At 47.2% G+C, this 23,127-nt stretch overlaps 1 protein-coding gene across 3 annotated transcripts in view; it reads right to left on the reverse strand.

Moving 5' to 3' along the window:
* Positions 1–4,171: 4,171 nt before the first annotated feature.
* The window catches only part of LOC120978761 (6-phosphofructo-2-kinase/fructose-2,6-bisphosphatase 4-like), an 82,478-nt gene continuing 63,522 nt past the window's right edge, over positions 4,172–23,127 (reverse strand). For 2 of the 3 annotated variants that reach the window (XM_040407091.1, XM_040407089.1), the window contains exons 12-16: positions 15,254–15,316; positions 14,040–14,104; positions 12,067–12,136; positions 5,097–6,207; positions 4,172–5,065 (exon numbers count right to left, since the gene is read on the reverse strand). In XM_040407091.1, coding sequence (XP_040263025.1) covers positions 6,200–6,207; positions 12,067–12,136; positions 14,040–14,104; positions 15,254–15,316 — 206 coding nt within the window. In that variant the 3' untranslated portion in view covers positions 4,172–5,065; positions 5,097–6,199. The remainder of the gene's footprint in view (positions 5,066–5,096; positions 6,208–12,066; positions 12,137–14,039; positions 14,105–15,253; positions 15,317–23,127) is intronic. The other variant, XM_040407090.1, reaches the window with a different exon arrangement.

The raw sequence follows: 23,127 nt of genomic DNA on the forward strand, positions 1-23,127 counted from the left end.
CTTTTTTGAGGTGAAAGACGCCTTAGGGCTCATGCACACAAACGTATTTTCTTCCCGCTTCCATTCCGGGTATTTTTGCGGACCGTATGCGGAACCATTCACTTCAATGGGGCCATTCCGCAAAAAAGTAGTGCATGTCCTATTATTGTCTGAAAATCACAGTCCGAGGCCCCATTCAAGTCAATGGGTCCACAAAAAATACGGAATGCACACGGAAAACCTATACGGAACACCGTATTATGCAGATCCATACAGTAGAAATGCTATGCCCAGCCCATATTGCTTGCGTTTGGGGACTAAGAAGTTACGGTTTCTGTTTACGATCCGCAAAAAACAGATCAAATACGGAAACCATACGGATATGTTTTGTGCAATAACGGAACGGAAGAGGACTTAAATCAGAGAAAAAAAAAACCTCAGATACGGAAACAAAGGATCAGTGAAAAACGGACCGCAAAACAACAACGGTCGTGTGCATGAGCCCTTCTACTGAAAAGGGAAATTGTAATGTCCAGATTCTCCTAGGGCAGGGGTCAGCAGCACTCCAGCTGTTGTGAAACTACAATTCCCAGCATGCTCCATTCATTTCTAGGAGAGTTCTTAGAAGAGCAGAGCAAGTATGCATGCTGAGAGTTGTAGTTTCACAACAGCTGGAATGCGGGAGGTTATCTACCCCTGTCCTAGGGTATGTGCATGAGCAAAATCCACAGCAAATTAAGTGGATTGTGTTGCAGAATTCATGGCACAAGTGCTGGGAACGTGCTGCAGGTTGTAAAGGCTGAAACCCATGGCATAAATTGACATGTTTTGGATTTAAAGATTTAATTGTGGAAATTTTTTGCAGTGTCTGAATGAAAAAAAGCTCATCCACTTTAGGCCTCTTGCACATAAACTTTTTTTCCATTTCCGTTTCGTTTTTTTTGCTTTCCGTATAAGGAACCATTTCAATGGATCCGCGAAAAAAAAAAAAAAAAAAAAAAAAAAAAAAAAGTACTCCGTATGCCTTCTGTTTCTGTTCAAAGATAGAACATGTCAGTTATGTGGACAATAATAGGACAAGGATAGTACTGTTCTATCAGGGGACCGATGTTCCGTTCCACAAAAAAAACTTGTACACGGATGTCATCAGTATTTTTTGTGGACCACAAAATACTGAAAGCCATACGGACGTGGCAAGAGGCCTTACTGCCACTGTAGACGCCGCAGATTTTCCATGTACTGTACCCTAAAAAGGTATATTATGAAGTCTTCCCAACGCTATTCATGTTCACAAATAAGACACTGAGCCGCCACAGTTAAAGATTGATTGTATTTAACCATTTCATTCAAGATCTAAGCAGCATCGTAATGACATTTACACAAAGCGGTTAAAGCAGGAACCGGCGGTACATTCCCAGAGATTTGTGTTCTGTACAATATAAAGAAACTCATTTTAGTGATTTAACACCTGCCTTACTGGAAACCCCATATACAGGGCAGCAGATAGCATGTGGACTACATCATCACTGATGGTTCAATATAAAAACAGCTTTACAGCGCGCCCATCTTCTTACACGTGACTTTGGCAGCCGTTTTGTGAGCTCCATCCATATTCTGTGTGACACTGAGGCACCAAGTAAATACTGGTTAAGATGACAAAATGGTAGCCTCCGCCATATGTAAGTGATGGTATAGGTTGACGTTTTAATGGGCATTTGTCACCACAATCCTAATTAAATAATAAAATAATGTAATGGATATGCCATATTGCATAAGTAGTATATGCTTCATATTATTTACACAGATGTAATTTAAGGGGATCACCGTATCAAGTTTAGAAGCTTCTGTCCTGTGACCTCACATTCACTGATGAGCGACAGTGAATGCGATTCGTCAAATCCCTCGCTCGGGGACAGACAAATCCCTTTTAACTGATTATAACTCGGGGTGGTGACAAATGCTCATTAGGAGTCATTATACAAAATAAAATGCAGCACATGGTAAAAAATATACTGAGGCTTCATTAAGATCAATTCACATTTACAACGCTCTGTGCTACACACGATAAATACTATGCAGGTCTTGTGCCTCTGAGTTTCAAAGTGGCCCTATAGATGTACCTCTATTGGAAATACATTGAATGGGGGGGTCATATGGTAACGGAATATCACCGCTTCTCCCAGTTAATCAACCATATCCATATACATCAAAGAAAATGTTGATCAAAATATGAAAAGTTAGGAAATATATACCATATATTGAAAACAGGATAAAATAAAGGTTTTTTTAAAAGGAAAGCTTCTTTATACCCCCATGAGAACACACATGGTCACTATGCTCAGACAGCCCCGGTGATCTGGCACGTTACGACAACCTGACATGTCTGAACAGTTTCTTTTCTGGCCTGTGCTAGAATCGGGAAAAGCTGGTTTCTCTTTCGATGCAATAAGGTCCAAATGAGAACGCCAAGCTCAGCCGCACATTGCAGATTAGTTTTTCTAGCACAGATAAAATAAAAGCCATCAAACAAGTCAGGAATAAGATGTGTAAAGGCTAGGTCTTCACAACCAATTTGAATTGTTCCAATTGTATCTAAAATGAACTCAAAACAAGAAAGTTTTAATTAAAGACTATCATTTTGAATCTACAGTTCCAATGCAGACTCATCTCCATGGTAACAGACTACAAGAAAACCCTGTGTAGTCTGATCCTGCAGTTAAATGAGTTGGACCATCTCACGCATTGGTGGCTTATCACTATGTGGGACCTGCACCCAACTCTACATCGGAGTCCACACAGTGAAGGAGAGCAAATCACGTATGTACAGCCGCCCTCCATTCATTTCTACGGGAGTGACGAAGATAGCCGAGCGTTGAGCTCATCTGTTGTCAGAAGTCCCACAGAAATGAATGATAAGCGCACTGCACAAGCAATTCACTTCTATAGGGCTGACGGATGTAGCCCATCTTTGACAGGCCCATAGAAATAAATGGAGCGCGGCAGCGCATGCACGGTCCGCTCTCCTTCACTTTGCGGGCTCTGTTCTAGAGATAAGTGCAGGTCCCAACTCTTAGACCCGCACCTACCAGACATTGGTGGCATATCCTAGCAATATGCCACCAATGCTTGAGCTCCCTTTAAATTAAAATTACCATCTACTTGCCTCCTATTTCTTGTTAACTTCGAGGTGCTTCGTAAGAACATGGGGACATGTGGAAAATGGTATTCATACAGGATCAGACTACATTTTACATTTTAGATAAATTGAATCAATAAAAATGGTTGCAATGATGTATATAACTAGGGATGAGCGAATTTTGAAGTTCGAGTTCAGGTTGGGGTATGTGCTGAATTGCGTTATGGATTCCGTTCCCACGGACCATAACGCAATTCTATGATGATATGCCTTTAGATGCATTCCGTTATCCATTCAGTCATAACAGAAGTTACGTTAAATTGGAGTCCTCTCCTGCATAACGGAAACCGGACGGATCCATTATGCAGGCCATAGACTTGATGACGGAATGAATAACAGAATGCCTCTAAAGGCATTCAGTCATTGAATTGCGCTATGGTCCGTGGGAACGGAATCCATAATGCAATTCAGCACATACCCTAACCTGAACTTCAAAATATAAAGTTCGCTCATCCCTATATATAACCTTTACATATTATTTACATTCATAAAACACACCTAATGGTCGTCAGTATAGATCTTGTGTTCGTTCTCCTTTAACAACATATGTACAACTCAATGTTATATATTAAAAATCTTCCATATTGTATCTACCGATTTAGGAGGAACTGACTTTATGCTTAACTTTGGGCCAATTAAAAACAAAAACTACATTAAAAAAATATCCCTGTTTCATACCTTTTATGCAAGGATGGTGGTGAATCTTAGAGAACAGTACTATACATATTGCACATTGCTCGCTAGCCCCAATGTCCTCATCATCCAGCTGCTGAATGGTTAAGCCATCTCATAGCACAAGTAAACCATAAAAATATAGATGTATATAAAAAGGAAAAAAAATAAAATAATAATTACAAACCGCTGTTCACAGAAAGCCAGTGTTCAGATTACAAACATCTGCACGTGAACCAGTTGTATCAGTGCACGACCGTATTGGACGGAGTCTGTGTGGACTGTTCCGGGAGTAAGTTTTGCAGACGTGTGGAGGCATGTACACAAATGCTTTCTGCAAACCCTTCTTGTGCTTTACACGCAATGACCTGTAATTCTAGTAACCATTTTCGGCAATGCAATTAAAAGGGGTTACAAGAAAGCTTGTGTTACACTGCAATGATTGCAACTCCATATGTCAGTCTGACAAACCAGGATGGGTAAAAGAACTATATAAAACAAAATATTAACTCATACAGTTGGATTTTTCCTTTTATATAAAGCTACCATAATCGTAATTATGGCAGAAAGTAGAGCTCATCATCCAAAATGCCCATCACAAGAGGTCCAAGCACCCTACCTCTGCTGCATGCCTTCATTTAGGTATCAGATGGCTTAAACTAACAAGGCAATGCAATTTTCCTGTGAACACCAAACGCTCTGCATGGCACAGTATTGTGCAGGGATCAGCAACCTCCAGCCATTGGGAAACAACAACTCCGAGCATGCTCCATTCACTTCTATTGGAATTCCAAGAGCTGAGCAACTGTGCATGCTGGGAGTTTCACAAAATCTGGTGTGCCAAAGGTTGCTGACCCCTGGTATAGTGCAACATAAATGAGAGCTTCAGAAACAACACTTCATATAGCCTGCAGTTGCACAGTGAATGTGAAGTGTCTGCCCTCTGGTGGCAGAATAGCAGCACTCCACTGGTGATTCGCTGGTGGCAGAAGAAATTCATAGGTTGCTTGTGCTCTTAAAAGGAGTTATCCAACCCCTATAATGACACCCCCAATGCCCTGGCACCTTATATAGATTATACTTACCCTGCTCCCCAGCACCAGCGTCACTTCTGATCGCCGTATTGCAGCCAATGCATCGCCCCATTGCACAGATCAAAACAACTGGCGACATGTGGGGGTGTGTGTCGCCAATAGCATAGCGGGTGATATCTGCCTGCTCTTGGCTAACCCAAGATGATCCACGTGACAGGAAGATGCAGCGGCGCCTGTGCAGGGAGCAAGGTAGGTATAAACCTATATGAGGGGCACTGGGGAGGGGGAGGGTCATTATAGGCAGTTGGATAACCCCTTTAAAGGGAGTCTGTTACCAAATTTTTACTCTGTTTGTCTCTAGTGAATGTCCTATAAAAGCAGTTTTAATTGTATGGAAAAAGGACTCCAATTTTTGCCAAAGCCTGCTGCCCATCTCCGCGCTGTGTACCTCCCCTAAGCTGCAATAGTTTCCTCCCCTCTCCACCAAAGTCCCTCTGATGCAGTGCTTCTCCACTGCTTGCTCCTCCAGTAAGCTGTTCCTGGCATCCTCCCCCTCTCCCCTGATGTCAGGGAGGTGCTTCGGAAAGTCTTGTGCAGGCAATTCCCTTAGGCAACTCCCCACTAGAGGGAATGTTCTATGCAGAAGACAGAAGCGCAGCAAGGTTTGCCAAAGCATCTCCTTGACATCAGGGGAGAGGGGGAGGATGAGAGGCACAGCTTACAGGAGGAGCAAGCAGCAAGGAAGGGTTGCATCAGAGTGGAACACAGCACGGGGACGGGTTGACGGCATGGGCACTTTGAAAAGTAAAACACTTTACATCTATTGTCTCATACTATTAAAACTGCTTTTCCAGGACATTCACTACAGACAGAAACAACAGAAGGTATGTCTAGCATGCTTGGGCAACGTTCTGCTGGCCATTGCTGATAGTTTAATGGGTGAAAATTTGGAGACAGACTCCCTTTAACCTGGATGTGGCGAGATGGCATAGCTTCCATAGTTTGAGAGAGGAAAATGCATTGAAATGGCCAAACAAAGCTATGAAAACGACATCAATATATGTTTCCCGATATATAAAAAGGAGTGCTTAAACCGATCACAATATTTGTGACTATAAAAAAAACAAAAACATATATACCACCTGAACACTAAAACGGTGCCTGTAGTAACATTGCTAAACAGCAGCAATGACTATAGAGGTTATATGCTTTAACCCCACCAGCTGCCAGAGGGTACTGCACTGTAATAAGAAATGGAGGATATGGCTAAAGATGGTTCGGTACTGTCTTCAGCGCTTCTTCATTGGAGCGATCAACATCAACATTCTGAAAGAAAATGGACAAAACATTAGAATTGGGAAAACACAAACCTGGCCTACAGAAGTCAAATCAATAACCAATCCTCCAGAATGATTAGGAAAAGTCATGTATCACTCCACTCACTATAAAATAGAGCCAATATCCCGTATGGGCAGTCAACAGCATACAGACTGAGGATTCATGCAGCAATGATCCCCGATTTATACACCAGTCTTTATACACACACATACTACTACTCACTATAGTTCCTGGGACCCATAATGGTCAATTAAGAAAGACCGTTCTAGTAGCCACTGATGGACAGGGCCAGTAAAGCGTGCAAAAATATGATACCTGTCTCCTGCTATGTAATACAAGACACCCTCATATATACTCTCATCCTTTTCTACAATTATTTTCACTGTCTCTCTGTCCATTTTATCATGAGCTCCTTTCCATCACACTCGCCACCCTATTACACCTCCATTTCGCTCTCTTCTTTCCTCCCCTATGTACAACTCACATGCATTATTCACTTTCCTGATTCTTCTCAACCCATCATGTCCCAGGGTGCAGCACAATAAGCACTCTTACAAATCACACACCCATTTAAACGTTCTCTTTATACTGTTGCTTCTAACTTCAGGGAATATCTCTCCTAACCCCGGCCCACCCTCTTCTAATTTCAACCCCTTCCCCAACTCACATAGCAACCCTGCTAATCTTAAACATTCACTGTGTCCTCTCTTTCCTCTTTCAACTGTGTGCTCTGGAATCCACAATCAGTGTGTAACAAGCTCCCCTAACTTCATAACTTCCTTCTTACTAATTCTCTTAACCTGCTGGCCCTCATCGAAACTTAAATTCAGCAATCTGGCACTTCTGCTGCTCTCTTATGGTGGCCTACATTTTTTGCATAACCCCAGACCTGACTACAGACATGGTGGTGGAGTCAGCATACTTCTTTCCCAACAATGCACTTTCCAGGTCATTCCCCCAGTACCATCTGGATCCCTTTGCTGTCTGGCTGCCACACTTGTCCTCAGAACCACCAACTCTCATTTTGGGTAACTAACATCCCCATAGACATCCCTGCTCTCTAGGACTTTCACAATTTTTTAATCAGACCCATAAAGACGGTAACACACTTGACTTAGTCTTCTTCCGGCTTTGCTCCATTTCTGACTTTACTAAGGCTAGTTTCACACTAGCGGCAGGGGACTCCGGCAGGCGAACAGCCTGTTGGATCCGTCCTGACGCTCGTTCACGCGTGCCCCTAGACTATCTCACCGTCCCCATTGACTATAATGGGGCGGGGGTGGAGTTCCGGCGGCAGCGCACGGTGAAAGGCAGCTGGACTAAAAGTACTGCATGCCGGAGTCCCCTGCCACTAATGTGAAAGTACTCCAACTCTCCTCTCCCACTCTACCTACAACCTTTTCTCCTTCAGTGTCCCAAGTCCTTATCCATTTCAGCACACTCCTACTTATCAGACATTCAGAAATCTAGATTCCATTGACACCAATAAACTGTCTCCAATTTCTTCTCTCTCCTGTCGAGAGTTGGCTGCAAAACACTATAATGACACCCAGGATGCAGTATTGCCCCTCTTCCCTCCTCAGAACCTCCAAACAGATCCAAGCAACCCAGGTTTAGACCTCAAACTCGCTTTCTCCAGCAATTTTCCAAAAGCGCCTATGGAGAAAAACACACACCTCAAGATTTCTTCCATTATATTATGCTGACAAATTATAATTCTGCCCTTCACCCTGCCAAATAGACCTACTTCACAACCCCGATCTCCTCTCTATCCAATAATCAAAAGTCTCTTTTCACTCCCTACTTAGTTAAAAAGTGCAGGTACCTAGTACAGACCTCTGTGCTGAAGACCTGGCCTCCTATTTCAACGACATTGAAAATATCCAGCAGGAAACAAGCTCCCTAAGTGTCATTGATCCCCTCTCCAATCAATCCTGAATGCAGCAGCCAGGCTCATTTATCTGTCTAACCGCTACTCTGATGCCTCCGCCCTGTGCCAATCATTGCACTGGTTATCCATACTGTGTAGGATTCTATTTAAACTGATCATTCTCTCCCACAAAGCGATCCCGTTGCTATCTCAAGGATCAAGCCCCATAATGTATGGAAAGCCAGACGTGGATGTGTGGCTCTCTACTTACTTGTATGGAACTTCTCAAAATAGCCGACCTAGAGCTGGTCTATTTTCAGAAGTCCCATAGCTATTAGGCTAGGGCTACACGACATTTGTTGCGCAACATTTTGTCGCACCAATGTCATGCGACAATCTTTATAATGATAGTCTATGGTGTCGCACTGCGACATGCTGCGACACGACAGTAGCAGAAAAATCCATCCAAGATGGATTTTTCTGCGACTGTCGCGTCGCAACATTATAGACTATCATTATAAAAATTGTTGCGCGACACTGGTGCGACATCAATGTCACGCAACACATGTTGCAGTGTAGTTGTGCCCCATGTGTCACGCGACACATGTCGTCAAGAAGCCTTAAAGGGGTTGTCAGATGCATTTTTTTGTTCTATATTCCTAACTAAACAAAAATATAACAGCTTTCCAATTAACTCACTTTATCTGCAGTGCCTGGTTTCTCAGATTTCACTGAGGGTCACATGACCTGTGATGTCAGCTTATCTCCCTGCTCTGATAAAGGTCGTTTACAAGCCTGTAAACGAGAAGTCACTGTGCTGGCCACACCCCCCTTCACTGCCGTCTGCTCTCTGCTAGGATTCTTAACCCCTTCAGCTGCACATCTCTGCAGGCAGTGAGGAGACAATGCTGGGCACTGGAGCTGACATACTAGAGAAAGCATTGCACAAGAAGGTAGGGGGAAGATCCTATGTGTATTAGCAGTGTCATTATACAGCTGGGACTTTTAGTTCTACACATACAACATGCTGCAGAGTCTCCCAGCAGGCAGACATGTCACTCAGGGCAGATCTTGTATTCACTCCCTTAGCAGTGCAGGGGGAGGGGCAGAGATTGTTGTTATTGCATGTAAACAAAGGGCCAGAAAAGAACCAGGGAAATGAGGAAATATAAAAAAAAATTGCATAAAACTTGCTTAGCTCAGTTATATATCAGATTTTTAGTGCTATATTATTTTTATTTCATAAATCGGACAACCCCTTTAATGGAAAGGTCAATGTACATGCACAGCTTGTTCTCCGTTCCTGGCGGGTCCCTATTCTTGAGATGGAGGTGGGTCCCAGAGGGGAGACCCACGCCTATCAGACATTTATGGCATATTCTATCATTATGCCATATGCCACGGATCCGTAAAATACAGATACCTTCTGTGTGCAATGCGCATTTCTCTCACTCCTATTGCGAGAAATTACTATTTTTGTTAGTCAAACTGACAAGAACGGACATACGGATGACAACTGTGTGCTGTACATTTTATTTTTTTAATGGGCCCGTGTTCAATCCACAAAAAATACGGATGGAAAATACGGTCGTGTGCATGAAGCCTAAATGTCCAGATGGGTCAAACCTTTAACTGAAAGTGACGTGGCTTTGCTGGAAAGGTGGTGTGCCAGAATCGAGAAGCACTCACATTAGTAACTGTGGATCTCTGAGTGGACACTAGGGGGTGATCTGAGCACACTCATTACTAAGCTGAAGGGGAACGGTAAAAATCCATATTGGTAGCAGCAGGCAGACTGAATTTAAAAAGTTTTTTTTTTAGAATTTTCAATCCATAGCCTAAATATGGGTCACACTTCCAACTCCCACATTAACATGCAGGTCTATTTTAAAACAGAATTAGTTAGGAAAACGTAATCCTGCCCAATTTAGGTTTAGGTTTTGCTTGAGGGGCATTAAAATAGCATGTAGTGACAAAAATCTAGCCTGTGGGCAATGTAACTGGTCACTACATAACTACAACTATCAAAATGCTTCATCCATACACCCTGGGCCGCACTGGTCATTTAGGGGGTTATTTGGCGACTGTGGTGACATGCAATGCTCTTTAATGACAGTGGAGGTCACTACAGAATATTCCGCTTCTATAATGAATGTGTCTCTGCACGACTATTCTGTACATTTCTTGTAGCTCTGGAACAGGGATGGCCAACCTGAGGCTCTCCAGCTGTTGCAAAACTACAACTCTCAGCATGCCCACACTGCGTACAGCTATCAGCCTTCAGCAGGGCATGGTGGGAGTTGGAGTTTTACAGCAGCTGGAGTGCCGCAGGTTGCCCATCCTTGCTCTGGAATTTTTGCTTGTGCCTCTATCATCAGTTGTGGCTTGACATTGATAGCCATTGCCAACAACATTACTGTATATCGTCCAATCTAAAGTTTTGATCGTATAATAAAGATGAAATGAAATGCTATAGCAGGGGTCGGCAACCTCCGGCACTCAAGCTGTTGGAAAACTACAAATCCCAGCATGCTCAATATGCTTGTATAGGATTTCCAAGTACAGCTATGCAAATATGCATGTTGGGAGTCGTAGTGTTCTCACAGCTGGAGTGCTGGAAGTTGCTGATCCCGGTGGTATAGTGCCCTAAAAGGCTGGTTCCTTTTCTCCTGCTTCTATAAATGGTGAGGTCCCCAAACACTACCCCTTAGGCCCCTTTCACATGGGCGAGTATTCCACGCGGGTGCAATGCGTGATGTGAACGCATTGCACACGCACTGAATCCTGACCCATTCATTTCTATGGGGCTGTGCACACGAGCGGTGATTTTCACGCATCACTTGTGCGTGAAAATCGCAGCATGCTCTATAATTGTGCGTTTTCCATGCAACGCAGGCCCTATAGAAGTGAAAGGGGCTGCGTGAAAATCGCAAGCATTCGCAAGCAAGTGCAGATGCGGTGCGATTTTCACGCACGGTTGCTAGGAGACGATCGGGATAGAGACCCTATCATTATTATTTTCCCTTATAACATGGTTATAAGTGAGAATAATAGCATTCTGAATACAGAATGCATAGTACAATAGGGCTGGAGGGGTTAAAACAAAATAAAAAATAATTTAACTCACCTTAATCCACTTGATCGCGCAGCCCGGCTTCTCTTCTGTCTTCTTTGCTGTGTGCAGGAAAAGGACCTGTGGTGACGTCACTCCGGTCATCAAATGGTCCGTCACATGATCTTTTACCATGGTGATGGACCATGTGATGACCGGAGTGACGTCACCACAGGTCCTTTTCCTGCACACAGCAAAGAAGAAGACAGAAGAGAAGCCGGGCTGCGCGATCAAGTGGATTAAGGTGAGTTAAATTATTTTTAGGTTTTTTTTTAACCCCTCCAGCGCTATTGTTACTATGCATTCTGTATTCAGAATGCTATTTTCCCTTATAGCCATGTTATAAAAGGGAAAATAATACAATCTACAGAACACCGATCCCAAGCCCGAACTTCTGTGAAGAAGTTAGGGTTTGGGTACCAAACATGCGTTTTGCTCGTGAGAAAAAATAAATAAAAATAAATGAAAAAAAAAAAAAAAAAAAAAAGGCATCACAATGTTTTGCACTCGCGCAGAAAAATCGCGCATGTTCCCGCAACACACCCGCAACGCCCATGTGAAAGAGGCCTAATATTCTAGCAATCACACACATGGCACACGTACTGCAGCAGATCAGCAGCTGGAGTACAAGGCCTTGCACATATACAATGGAGAACAGAACAGCAAGTTAATTAGCTGCAGATTTGATTCTGAGATCAATTAAAACTTCAGACGATCCACAACTAGAATTGTACGGCTGTGGGTTTTTTTGTATTCTCAAATTATAGAATTTCATGAAATGGCTTAAAATTAGAATAAAAGTGAGTGAAATTAACCAAGGATTGGTATTACATATGGCAGGATTATTAAACATGAATACAGGCACCATTATTGGGTCCACGGTGGTCAGGCACAGTTATCAGGGCTGCCTCGGGCGAGCGGGATATATCTACGTTCTGAAGGAGCAGAATATCAGACAATGATGATGCAGAATGGTAAATGAGTAACTTATCTATTGGCAATAAAAAGACGTCAAAGTAGTTACAAGTAGCTGCCGTATAGAGAACATGTGCATCTGTGCAAAGGCCATCGTGAGGTCACTGTCACCCCGTCTTACACTACAGCAGGGATGGCCAACCTGCGGCTCGCCAGATGCTGCAAAACTACAACTCCCAGCATGCCCAGTCTGCTTACTGCCATCAGCAGGGCATGGTGGGAGTTGTAGTTTTGCATCCCGCTGCAGAGCGGCAGGTTGGCCAGCCCTGCATTACAGGATTTGAAAAAATATAAAACTAAGACCCACAGCTGGACATCACCCAAATACAATATTTTTGGCACATGACCACATCTTTTAATTCAGTTTTCCCCTATTCAAATTGTCTCATTACTAGATACGTTTCAGTTATAACTAATAACATATGAATAGAAATGGGGTAAACATATTACTGCATCATTACTGCATTTATTTCCTACACCCATATATGACCCATGTGGAGTAGTTACTGTGATCCATTACTGCAGAACACAGCAAAATCAGACGCGGAAAGTCCCTAAAAAAAAAAACAAGCAAATACGTATAAAACTGCCGGCCCTGTCGTTTCAGGCTGACCTGGACAAAATGTGTTCATCAGGGCAACTAGAGTTTTAGGTGACCGGGTTTGAGGTCCTGTTCTTCTCTGCAGAAGCGATCACACATTGCTGCATAGCTGGCCATAATTGTGTGGCGATTGCTCCTCATCCGAGTTAAAGAGGTTGTCCGGACTTCCGATAATGATGACCTTTCCAAAGGATAGGTAATCAATATTAAATCAGCGGGGGTCTGACGCCTGGCACCCCTGCAGATCAGCTGTTTGAGGAGACGGCGCAAGCAGTGCGCATGTGCAGTCTCCCTTCTCTCTTCCTGCTCTCTCCAGTGTAGGCTTATGGGACAGCAGCAGCGGACAGGAAGAGGAGGGAGATGGCACGTGCACACTAACCGTGCCGTCTCCTCATACAGCTGATCGGCGGGGGTCCAACACCCGGCACCTGAGGATAGGCCATCAATAGAAAAAGCCCGGACAACCCCTTTAGGCTACATTCACACGCCCATATTCTTTCTGTGGTCCGCAAAATGCAGATCTGCAAAATACGGACATCGCCCACAGGACATGTTCTAGAATTTGCGGAATGGCTGCACGGACGCAGACAGCACACGGATGACATCCGTGTGCCTTCCACATTTTCTCTGTGTCCCCAAAGATATGAATGGGTCCGCTTGCAATCTGCAAAAAAATGTGTATCGGACGCGGACAGAAAATATGGTCGTGTGAATGTAGCCTTATGTTGACCCTGCTCTACGACGCGTAGTACCTAACTTCTAACCTTAGAAGCTGGCTCAGGTTTGGCCAGGTCTGATCTAAGGTCACTGCTCAAGAATCCAAAATACGGAAGACACTGAAATAAAATGGGATTTATTGGAGGATAGTGAGGGAGAGAACACAATCTAAGATGGGAAAGGGAGAGTATTAGGAGTAAGACGTGCTGGTGTTGTGATGGCGCAGGAGCACTTTACTGCCTCAGAACTTGGACTCCATGAAGAGACCACAAAATGAAAAATGCATGAAATAATGTCGGAATGGATTGGTCACGACAAAGTGTGCACATAAACCCAGCGGAGGTGCAGGACCTAAAGCTGTAGGTTATGCACAAGCCTACTAATGTATCAGCATCACAGCAGAAAACAATAATTTAGTAAAATTCCTTAAGGATGTTTTTTTTCCCCACAGGGGTGACATGGATGTCCCTTCTATAAATGCAGTAATAATGCAGGAACAGTTCAGTTTACATTCAGGCCCAGGTTATGGATGAGGAGTCCCTTACCTCGGGTTTATCCCTGTGCGTGTTTACTGCATCCACATTTAGACAGACGGCTTCCACTTTACAACCTGTTAGAGGACACCGACAAGTTAGTAACTTTACAAAACTAAAAAGGTTCATAGATCCAATTAAAATTAAGAGGCTACCTGGGTCATGGCATAACACATGAGATTTTATACTACACGTTATACCAGTACACCAAGCTGTATGACATACATTACACCAAAACTAACAGGAGAATCCGGACAGTGGATCCGCTAGAAGTTCTACTGGCTCTAAGCCATTGAAGGGGATGGCGGTGCCTCAATGGGATAATCATGTACATCAGTTTTGCTCCTCACAAAGCACCGACAACACCTCCTTTAGGACTGCAGAAGCTGCACCCAATCCCGCCAGACTCTGGGTGGGGAACGTCACAGACCACTTCTGCCGTAAGCACACAGCAGCTGTCACACAATGAAACTATAGGCAGCTAGCAATAAACCCAATGGATGCCCATATTTAAAGTGCCATCCGAGGTAGGCTGAAGAGTCTGGAGCAATGCGCAAGAAAATACTTTAAAGGGGTTACGCCATGACTGATGTAAGAAATGAAAATCAGAGACCATATAGTGCACGGCAATTTCTAACAAATCTAGAACCAGCCCTTTTCCCTTACATGGATCCAGAGATCTACCCATTCATTGTTCTGCTAGATTTATTTCAGACTGGCAGCTCAGTGGGCATGTCCTTTCTGCTGTAGCTCTTTACCTATAACAGTCACTGCTTCTGGCTGGTGACAGTTGAAGATTTAAACTGAGAACGTGCGACCTCAGTGAGGTGGACAAGAAATAAGGAAAAGAACAAACAGCAGGTGGCGCCATACAGATACATTTTATTGAAAAGCTTGGTGTCTACACTGAATGTTTTAATTACATGCAATTACAAAAGTACTCAGATTCAGGTGTTGATCTGAAAGATTAAATATTTTTTATGGCGCAACTCCTTTAACTAAATACTCAGAACTCAGATAAGGAGGTTAGAGGGATTTGCATTTTACTTGCAGGATTAAGAAAAATGTGGCCGATTGCCTTTCTTAAAAGACATTTTTTAGGAAACTGAAATAAATGCTATGTTCTCCACGACCGATAGGCTCAATGTGCCGCTTGTTTTGAGAATGGCAATCAGTGATCACTTTGTGTAGGGCCCAAGGAAGAAAGATTTTAGGAAACATCTTACCGTAAGCTACAGGGGTAAGCTTCAGGACAGTGTGTAGGGGGCACTTGAGGTAAGGCAGTACATCTGGAATATAAAACGGCATTCAGTAAATGTTCTACATAGTACTGCATCACTATTATATAATACAATATCATGCATTACTTCTATTGCGGTTTGAAACAAGGGTTATGTAGTACATTATATATAGTATGATAAATACAAAGAAGCCGGGTCTCCAAGGATCTCATCAGTCATTATCTGAAGTAGTTTCAGATGTTTGAAAATAAGATATATATTTTTTTTTATCCCTCTCTCCAGTTTGGGTGGAAAATATAAATATAACCATTATGCTTTTTTTTCTATAATGTGCATTTTATGTAAGAAAATATATTTAAAAAAAAACACACAATATAATGCAATTAAAAAGTATTCACACCATTCATATCAGTGTTTAGTAGAAGCATCCGACCAGCGATCAAACTTTATAATTCCCCGATAAGGAGACTTTTGTATTACTTACCAGTAAAGTCTCTTTCTCGCTCTTCCTTGGGGGACACAGGAAACCATGGGTATAGCTCTGCTCCCTAGGAGGCGTGACACTAAGCGAAAGCTGTAAGCCCCTCCTCCATCAGCTATACCCTTCAGCCTGGAGAAGAGACTGCCAGTTGCGTGTCCAAGTAGTGAAAGATAACCACCAACCGGAAAAAGAACTGTCGAGCCCCAACGGGGGCAACCAAGCCGGAACCACAACTGTAACCCAATGAAGGGCGGGTGCTGTGTCCCCCAAGGAAGAGCGAGAAAGAGACTTTACTGGTAAGTAATACAAAAGTCTCCTTTTCTCGCCCATATTCCTTGGGGGACACAGGAAACCATGGGACGTTCCAGAGCAGTCCCAGAAGGGAGGGACCAGAACAAACTCAACCAACACCAGAGGCATCAATCAACTGCCGCCTGCAACACCAGACGGCCTAAAGCAGCGTCAGCCGACGCATGAGTATGCACCCTGTAGAACTTGGTGAAGGTGTGCAAGGAGGACCAAGTGGCCGCCTTGCAAATCTGCTCCGAAGAAGCCCGATTTCTCTGAGCCCAGGAAGCCCCGACCGCTCTAGTGGAGTGAGCGGCAACACCAAGGGGAGGAACCCTGCCCTTGGCGAGATAAGCCTCAGTAACAGCCATCTTGACAAAACGAGCGATAGCAACTTTGGATGCCGCCATCCCTCTGCGCGACCCTTCCGGGACCACAAAGAGCGAGTCAGTATGCCTGAAAGAGCTGGTTACTTCCAGGTAAATCTTGAGCGCCCTGACAACGTCCAGGCGATGAAGCTTCCTCTCCCGCGGATGGGAAGGGGAAGGACACAAAGAGGGGAGAACGATGTCCTCGTTCAGATGAAAGGCGGAGACCACCTTAGGAAGGAAGGAAGGGACCGGACGAAGAACCACCTTGTCCTGGTGGAACACTAGGAAAGGTTCCAGACAGGAGAGTGCAGCCAATTCGGACACCCTCCGAAGAGAGGTGATGGCTACAAGGAAAATAACCTTGCAGGACAGAAGTCGCAAGGAAACCGTCCGCAGAGGCTCGAAAGGAGAAGCCTGGAGCGCTGAGAGAACCAGGTTCAGGTCCCAGGGCGGTACCGGAGGGCGATACGGGGGAACCGCGTGAGCCACGCCCTGAAGGAAGGTCTTGACAGGACCAAGGGGGGCCAGTGGGCGCTGAAACAAAATGGACAGCGCAGATACCTGACCCTTCAAAGAACTAAGGCCTAGACCTTGGGCCAGTCCGCTCTGCAGGAAGGACAAAACGGTGGGGAGAGAAAAGCGGAGCGGAGGAATCCCCAGATCGGCACAGAACCCCAAAAAAGTCCTCCAGGTCCTATAATAGATCCTAGAAGAGGACGGCTTACGGGCGCGGATCATGGTGCGGACGACGTCCGCAGAAAAGCCCCTACGTGTCAGGACGGTGGTCTCAACAACCACGCCGTCAAACGTAGGGACCCTAAACGCGGGTGGAAGATCGGTCCCTGAGAGAGAAGATCTTCCCTGGCGGGCAGTGGCCAGGGCGCGTCTGCCAGGAGCAGCATGAGGTCGGCATACCAAGACCGGCGGGGCCAGTCCGGAGCGACCAGAATCACCGAGACGCCTTCCGCCGCGATCTTCCGAAGGACCTTGGGCAGGAGAGGGATGGGAGGGAATATGTATGGGCGCGCGAAGCCTCGCCAAGGAAGAACGAGGGCGTCGGCTCCGCAAGCTCCCGGATCCCTGGCCCTGGACAGATAGGCGGGGACCTTGTGATTGAATTTTGAGGCCATGAGGTCCACGTCCGGAATGCCCCAACGAAGGCAAATGGCCTCGAATACCTCCGGGTGAAGAGACCACTCGCCGGGGTCGACGGTGGTGCGACTGAGGAAGTCCGCCGCCCAATTGTCCACCCCTGGAATAAAAATTGCAGATAGGGCCGGGACGTGGGCTTCCGCCCAACGGAGAATGCTGGTGACCTCCCGCATCGCTGCAGCGCTGCGAGTGCCCCCCTGGTGGTTTATGTACGCCACGGCCGTGGCGTTGTCTGATTGTACACGAACTGGATGACCCTTCAGCAGATGAGTCCAGTGTCGTAGAGACAGAAGGGCCGCTCTCAGTTCCAGGACATTGATCGAGAGTTTGGACTCCGATGGAGACCAAATGCCCTGGACGGATCGGGGAGGAAACACGCCTCCCCAGCCCGAGAGACTGGCATCGGTTGTAACCACCAACCAGTTGAGTGGCAGAAAGGACCTGCCCAGAAGAGGGGACTGTAACCACCAGCGGAGAGATGACCGCACCGGAGGCGAAAGATGGAAGGGATGATCCAGAGACTGCGGCGATTTGTCCCAGGAGGAGAGGATCGCCCGTTGGAGAGGGCGGGAGTGAAACTGCGCAAATGGGATCGCCTCGAAGCAGGCAACCATCTGCCCCAATACCCGCATGCAGAAGCGGAAGGACGGTCGACGGTGGAGAAGGAGACCCCGAACCGCCCCACGGAGGATCAGACGTTTTTCCGAGGGAAGACGTACCTCCGCCGCTCCCGTGTCTAAAAGCATTCCCAGGAAGACGAGTTGTCTGGAGGGGGGAAGGGAGGACTTGGGGAAGTTGATGACCCAACCGAACCTCGCCAGAGTCTCTAGAGTGAGATCCACGCTGGCAACCGCTTGAGAAAGGGACGGAGCCTTGATGAGGATATCGTCCAAGTACGGTAGCAGAAAAACACCCCTGGAACGGAGTAAGGCTAAAACCGGGGCCAGGACCTTGGTGAACACCCGGGGGGCTGTTGCCAGTCCAAAGGGAAGGGCGACAAATTGGAAGTGGAGGTCCCCCACGGCGAATCGAAGGAAGCGATGGTGACACTGGGCTACCGGAACATGGAGGTAGGCATCCTGTATATCGATGGAAGACATGAAATCTCCCTGCTCCAGGGAAGCCACCGCGGAGCGGAGGGACTCCATCCGAAACCGTCGAAGGAGGAGAAAACGGTTGAGCTTTTTGAGGTCCATAATGGGCCGCACCGAACCTCCCTTCTTGGGAACTACAAAGAGGTTCGAGTAGAACCCTTGGAATCTTTCCTCTAGAGGAACGGGGGTAATCACCCCCCTGTCCAGTAAGGCTTGAACGGCCGCGGAGAACGCAGCCGCGTCTTTCGGGTCTCGCGTGGGGCGGGAGCGAAAGAACCGATCCGGAGGGAAGGATGCAAATTCGATTTTGTATCCGGAGGACACAATTTCGAGGGCCCAGGCGTCGGAGACGTGAGCCATCCAGACGTCCTTGAAAAGGAGGAGCCGGCCCCCCACCCGGGTGGGTGGGGGCGCGCCTTCAGGCAGAGGACTGTTTTGCTGCGGGTGTGCGGGCAGCCTGCGGCTTGCGCCAGGAGGGCTGCGCCCGAAAAAACGGCTTCCTACGCTTGTCCTGGGGAGGAGCCGAAGCGGCAGCTGTGGTGGGAGCCCCAGAGGCCCTGCGGGAGGACCGAAAACGAGACGCACCAGGGCGTCCGCGGGGGGCGCCCCTGGCTTGGGGTTGAGGAAGATGGGTGCTTTTACCACCCGTGGCCTCTGAAATAAGTTCGTCTAAGCGGACCCCGAAAAGGCGGGAACCCGCAAACGGTAGCCCCGCCAAGGAACGTTTGGAGGCAGCGTCCGCTTTCCAGACCTTCAGCCAGAGCTCCCTCCTGACGGCAACTGCCAGGGCGGAGGAGCGTGCAATAAGGGCTCCCGCATCAAGGGAGGCCTCACAGACAAAATTCCCGGCCCGAATAATAAGCTGGGCCAAGGAACGTAGGTCCTGGATGGGGATGTCCGAGTCCAACTCCTGTTCCAGCTGCGTACCCCAAGCAGAGATTGCTTTCCCTGCCCAAGCAGAGGCAAAAACCGGTCTGAGGGCAGAACCGGAGGCAGCAAAAATGCCCTTGGACAGGGTCTCCATGCGACGGTCCTCCGCTGACTGAAGAGAGGACCCGTCGGGAACAGGGATGGCCGTGTTCTTTGACAGCCGGGCCACAGGGGGGTCCACCTTGGGTGGGGAAGACCAGGTGGCCACGACATCGGCTGGAAAAGGATAGCAAATGTCCAGCTTCTTTGGGTTGACAAAACGGGCGTCCGGGCGAGCCCAAGCCTTAGACACCACGGAGGAGAAATCAGAGTGGATTGGAAAGACTTTTGAGGCCTGCCTGGGTCTGATAAAGGAGACGCTAGCTGCGTCCGAGCTAGGGGGGTCATCCTGCACCTTAAAGGTGTCACGTATATCAGAGATGAGTTGACCCATCGCTGAGGCTAGCTTGGACGGCAGGGCCGAGTCCATTTCCAAATCTGAAGCCGCCAATTCACCTTCAGAGAGCGAATCCTTTGGAGAGGAGAGGCTCGTCTGGGTGCGCACGCGTGGCGGGGAGAGGGAGGCATCCGAGGAGGAGGCTCGCTCTACTCTAATACGCTTCTGAGAGTGCCTAGCTCGGGAGGGGTCACTAGGAGAGGGTGAACCCGCTGCAGCGGCAGAAGCAGTGGACCCGGAGGGCGCGACAGTCAGAGTGGCGTCCTGCGGGGTAGGTGGCCTGTCTATTAGGCGGCCCACGACATGAGTGAGGCTTTCCACGGCCTGGGACAGGGATCTAGCCCAGTCAGGCGGGTCAGAGGAAGCAGGGAGCGACACAGCGGGCGACTGAGGCTGCGGTGGAGCTCGGCATGCAGTACAGTGCGGATCAGACTGCCCCCGGGGAAAGGGTTCCCTACAAGCAGTACAGGCATGGTACCATGGCTTGGCGGCTGCAGAAGGGTCTGACATGGTGGAAAGATGTTGCACTTAAAAGTGAGAACCAAGCAACAGTACTGTGGCACGGAGGGGGTTAAACAGTCCTACCAGACCCGGAGATACAAGCGGCAGCTGTAAGGGGAACAGACTGAGGAGGCTGTGGAGGAGAGGCAGCAGCACGGAGCTGAATGGCTTCAGGATCGCACGGCAGAGAGATGAACCCGGAAGTAGCGGAGCGCAGCAGCACGGAGCTGAATGTGTAAGGAAGCTCCGCCCCCCCTCTGCCGTGCTGAAGCCGAAGCAGAGCCGCGCGCGCGCGGCAAAATGATTTTAACCCCCAAGGATGTTGAAGTGCCGGCCATGACATGGCGCCGTTCATGCCAGGAAAACGGCTCCCACCGCGCCTAGATGTAGCAGACGGCTTGCATGTCTGCAGCCGTCCCCTGTAAGGCAGCGTTCTAGGACTTGCCCAGATAAACTGCCCTCCAACTAAGCCCGGTAACGTCCCGATATGCGGGGGGGGGGGCGGGGGGTTGTCCGGGATTGTAGCAGTGGCCATGTAACAGTGGCCATGTTGGTAGCAGCGGTGGGAGGGAGGAAGGGGAGGCTGGAGCAGCCAGTCTCACCATACGCTGTCTTCGCCCTCAGTCCATCCAGCGGGGGTCGCCCCTTCAGCTCCTGGCACCGCGGTGGCAGGAAGCCGGGGGAGGGACTTGGCGTGCGGGCGACCCTGAGCTGGCGGGACGCAGGGGAGCGAGGCTGCCCTGGTCCACCTTGTCTTCTGTGGGGGAGGCGGCAGTGCGGAATTACCGGCACTGGCGCAACTCAACCCCGGGAGAAACAGAGGGGTCTAATGCGCCTCTGTTGTCCCTGTAGGTAGAAAAAAACCGAGTTAAAAACAACAAATACGTAAAAATAAAAATCATAGGATAACAACCCTGCATAAGCAGGGGGTGTCTTGCCTCCTTGGACACTAAGCAAAAACTGGCAGTCTCTTCTCCAGGCTGAAGGGTATAGCTGATGGAGGAGGGGCTTACAGCTTTCGCTTAGTGTCACGCCTCCTAGGGAGCAGAGCTATACCCATGGTTTCCTGTGTCCCCCAAGGAATATGGGCGAGAAAAGTCGATTGGTGCCATCTGTCCGTACATGGAAGCAAATCCGGTTCAAGAATAAAAACTTCACAATAAGTGGGGTAGGAACAGAACACTTACCTGGTGAGCTCCTAGTTATCTTTTTAGCTGGAGATCCGTCAATTCCCAGGCTCCTCTTCTGCCATCCAAGATGGTCGCACCACTTCTCAGACTGTCTGATACACACTGTGCATTTGGTAGCCCAAGACACTTTCTAGTCCTTGGATTCTCCAGCTCTGCTCACATGAACAGTGCTGGCCAATCCGAGACCTGGGCAGGACAAGTAGGAAGCGTCCTGGGCTACCGATGCACAGTGTGTAGCAGACAGTCTGAGAAGCGGTGCAGCCATCTTGGATGGCAGAAGAGGAGCCTGAGAATTAGCAGATCGGCAACTAACAAGATGAAAAGGAGGTGTTCTCTTCATTCCCCAGTTAATGTGAATCATGCAACTGTACAGTTTACTAGTTCTGGCCTTGTGGGCATAGCCCTTTGAATTAAAGGATGACCTATCCTCAGGATAGATGAAAAGAAAACCACTGCACACTCAGGTAAGGTATTATATGCAAATAAAGGGGTTATTCATTTTGACAAATCCTCCAAAAGAAGCAAAATTACAAAGAACAATTGCCAATAATTGGAATGTGACTGTTTTCTTGACGTTTCGGTCACAAACTGACCTTGGTCACAGGAGTCACTGAAAGAAAGGAACTCATTAACGAAGAGAGAAAATAGTGGGATTAAAAGTAGAGGGCAATAAAGTGGAAAACTAATGTATAAGAGAAAAGATAAATAGAAACCGACATTAGATCTAGCCTGTGTGTAGGATAGAGGGCGATGGCCTAAATTGGAGCTACAATACAATTCCAGAGCTGGGGTCTTGGATAAACTGATTGTAGTCATCAGGTGTAAGCGGCTTAACAAATCTCAAGAGCACATAATAATAAAACCTAAAGACTACTTAGTAGTAGGTCATACTGGTGAAGTAGGAAACCATAAATCGTAGAGATATGCGCAAGGTAAGAGATAAGCCTTATAATAGGGAATAGTGGGTAATAGGTCACCTTTGAGCAATATATAAGCAACTTTTAAAGAGTGGAAATAGGCAAAAGAGCTGACAATCAAAAAGTAATCTATTGTTAATGAATATCCAAATACAGATAGTAATTAATGGTATATTGGTGGTTTAGGGTGGAGTAGTAGGAGAGGGCAGGAGCCCCAGCGCCGGCAGAGGAGATTAAGGAGGCATACCAAGGTTAGAATGTGAGGTAAACGAGGTGGTCCACGTGGCACAGCGTGTGGGAGCTGCGGGGAGATGGAGGCGTGTGTGTGAGAAGCCGAGTGCGGCGTCTATAAGGCAGTGTTTACGGCCCGAGTACGTGAAATCCCGCGTGCTCCAGTGAGTTGAGCCGTGTGGAGATTGCGAGATCTTGTGAGGTCTCATTGAAGATGATGCAGACATTTTGGAGAAGGGAGAGAGAGTGAAAAGCAGGGCAAGGTGTG

The sequence above is a fragment of the Bufo bufo genome, chromosome 9 (genome assembly GCF_905171765.1).
Source record: "Bufo bufo chromosome 9, aBufBuf1.1, whole genome shotgun sequence".
Taxonomy (NCBI): domain Eukaryota; kingdom Metazoa; phylum Chordata; class Amphibia; order Anura; family Bufonidae; genus Bufo; species Bufo bufo.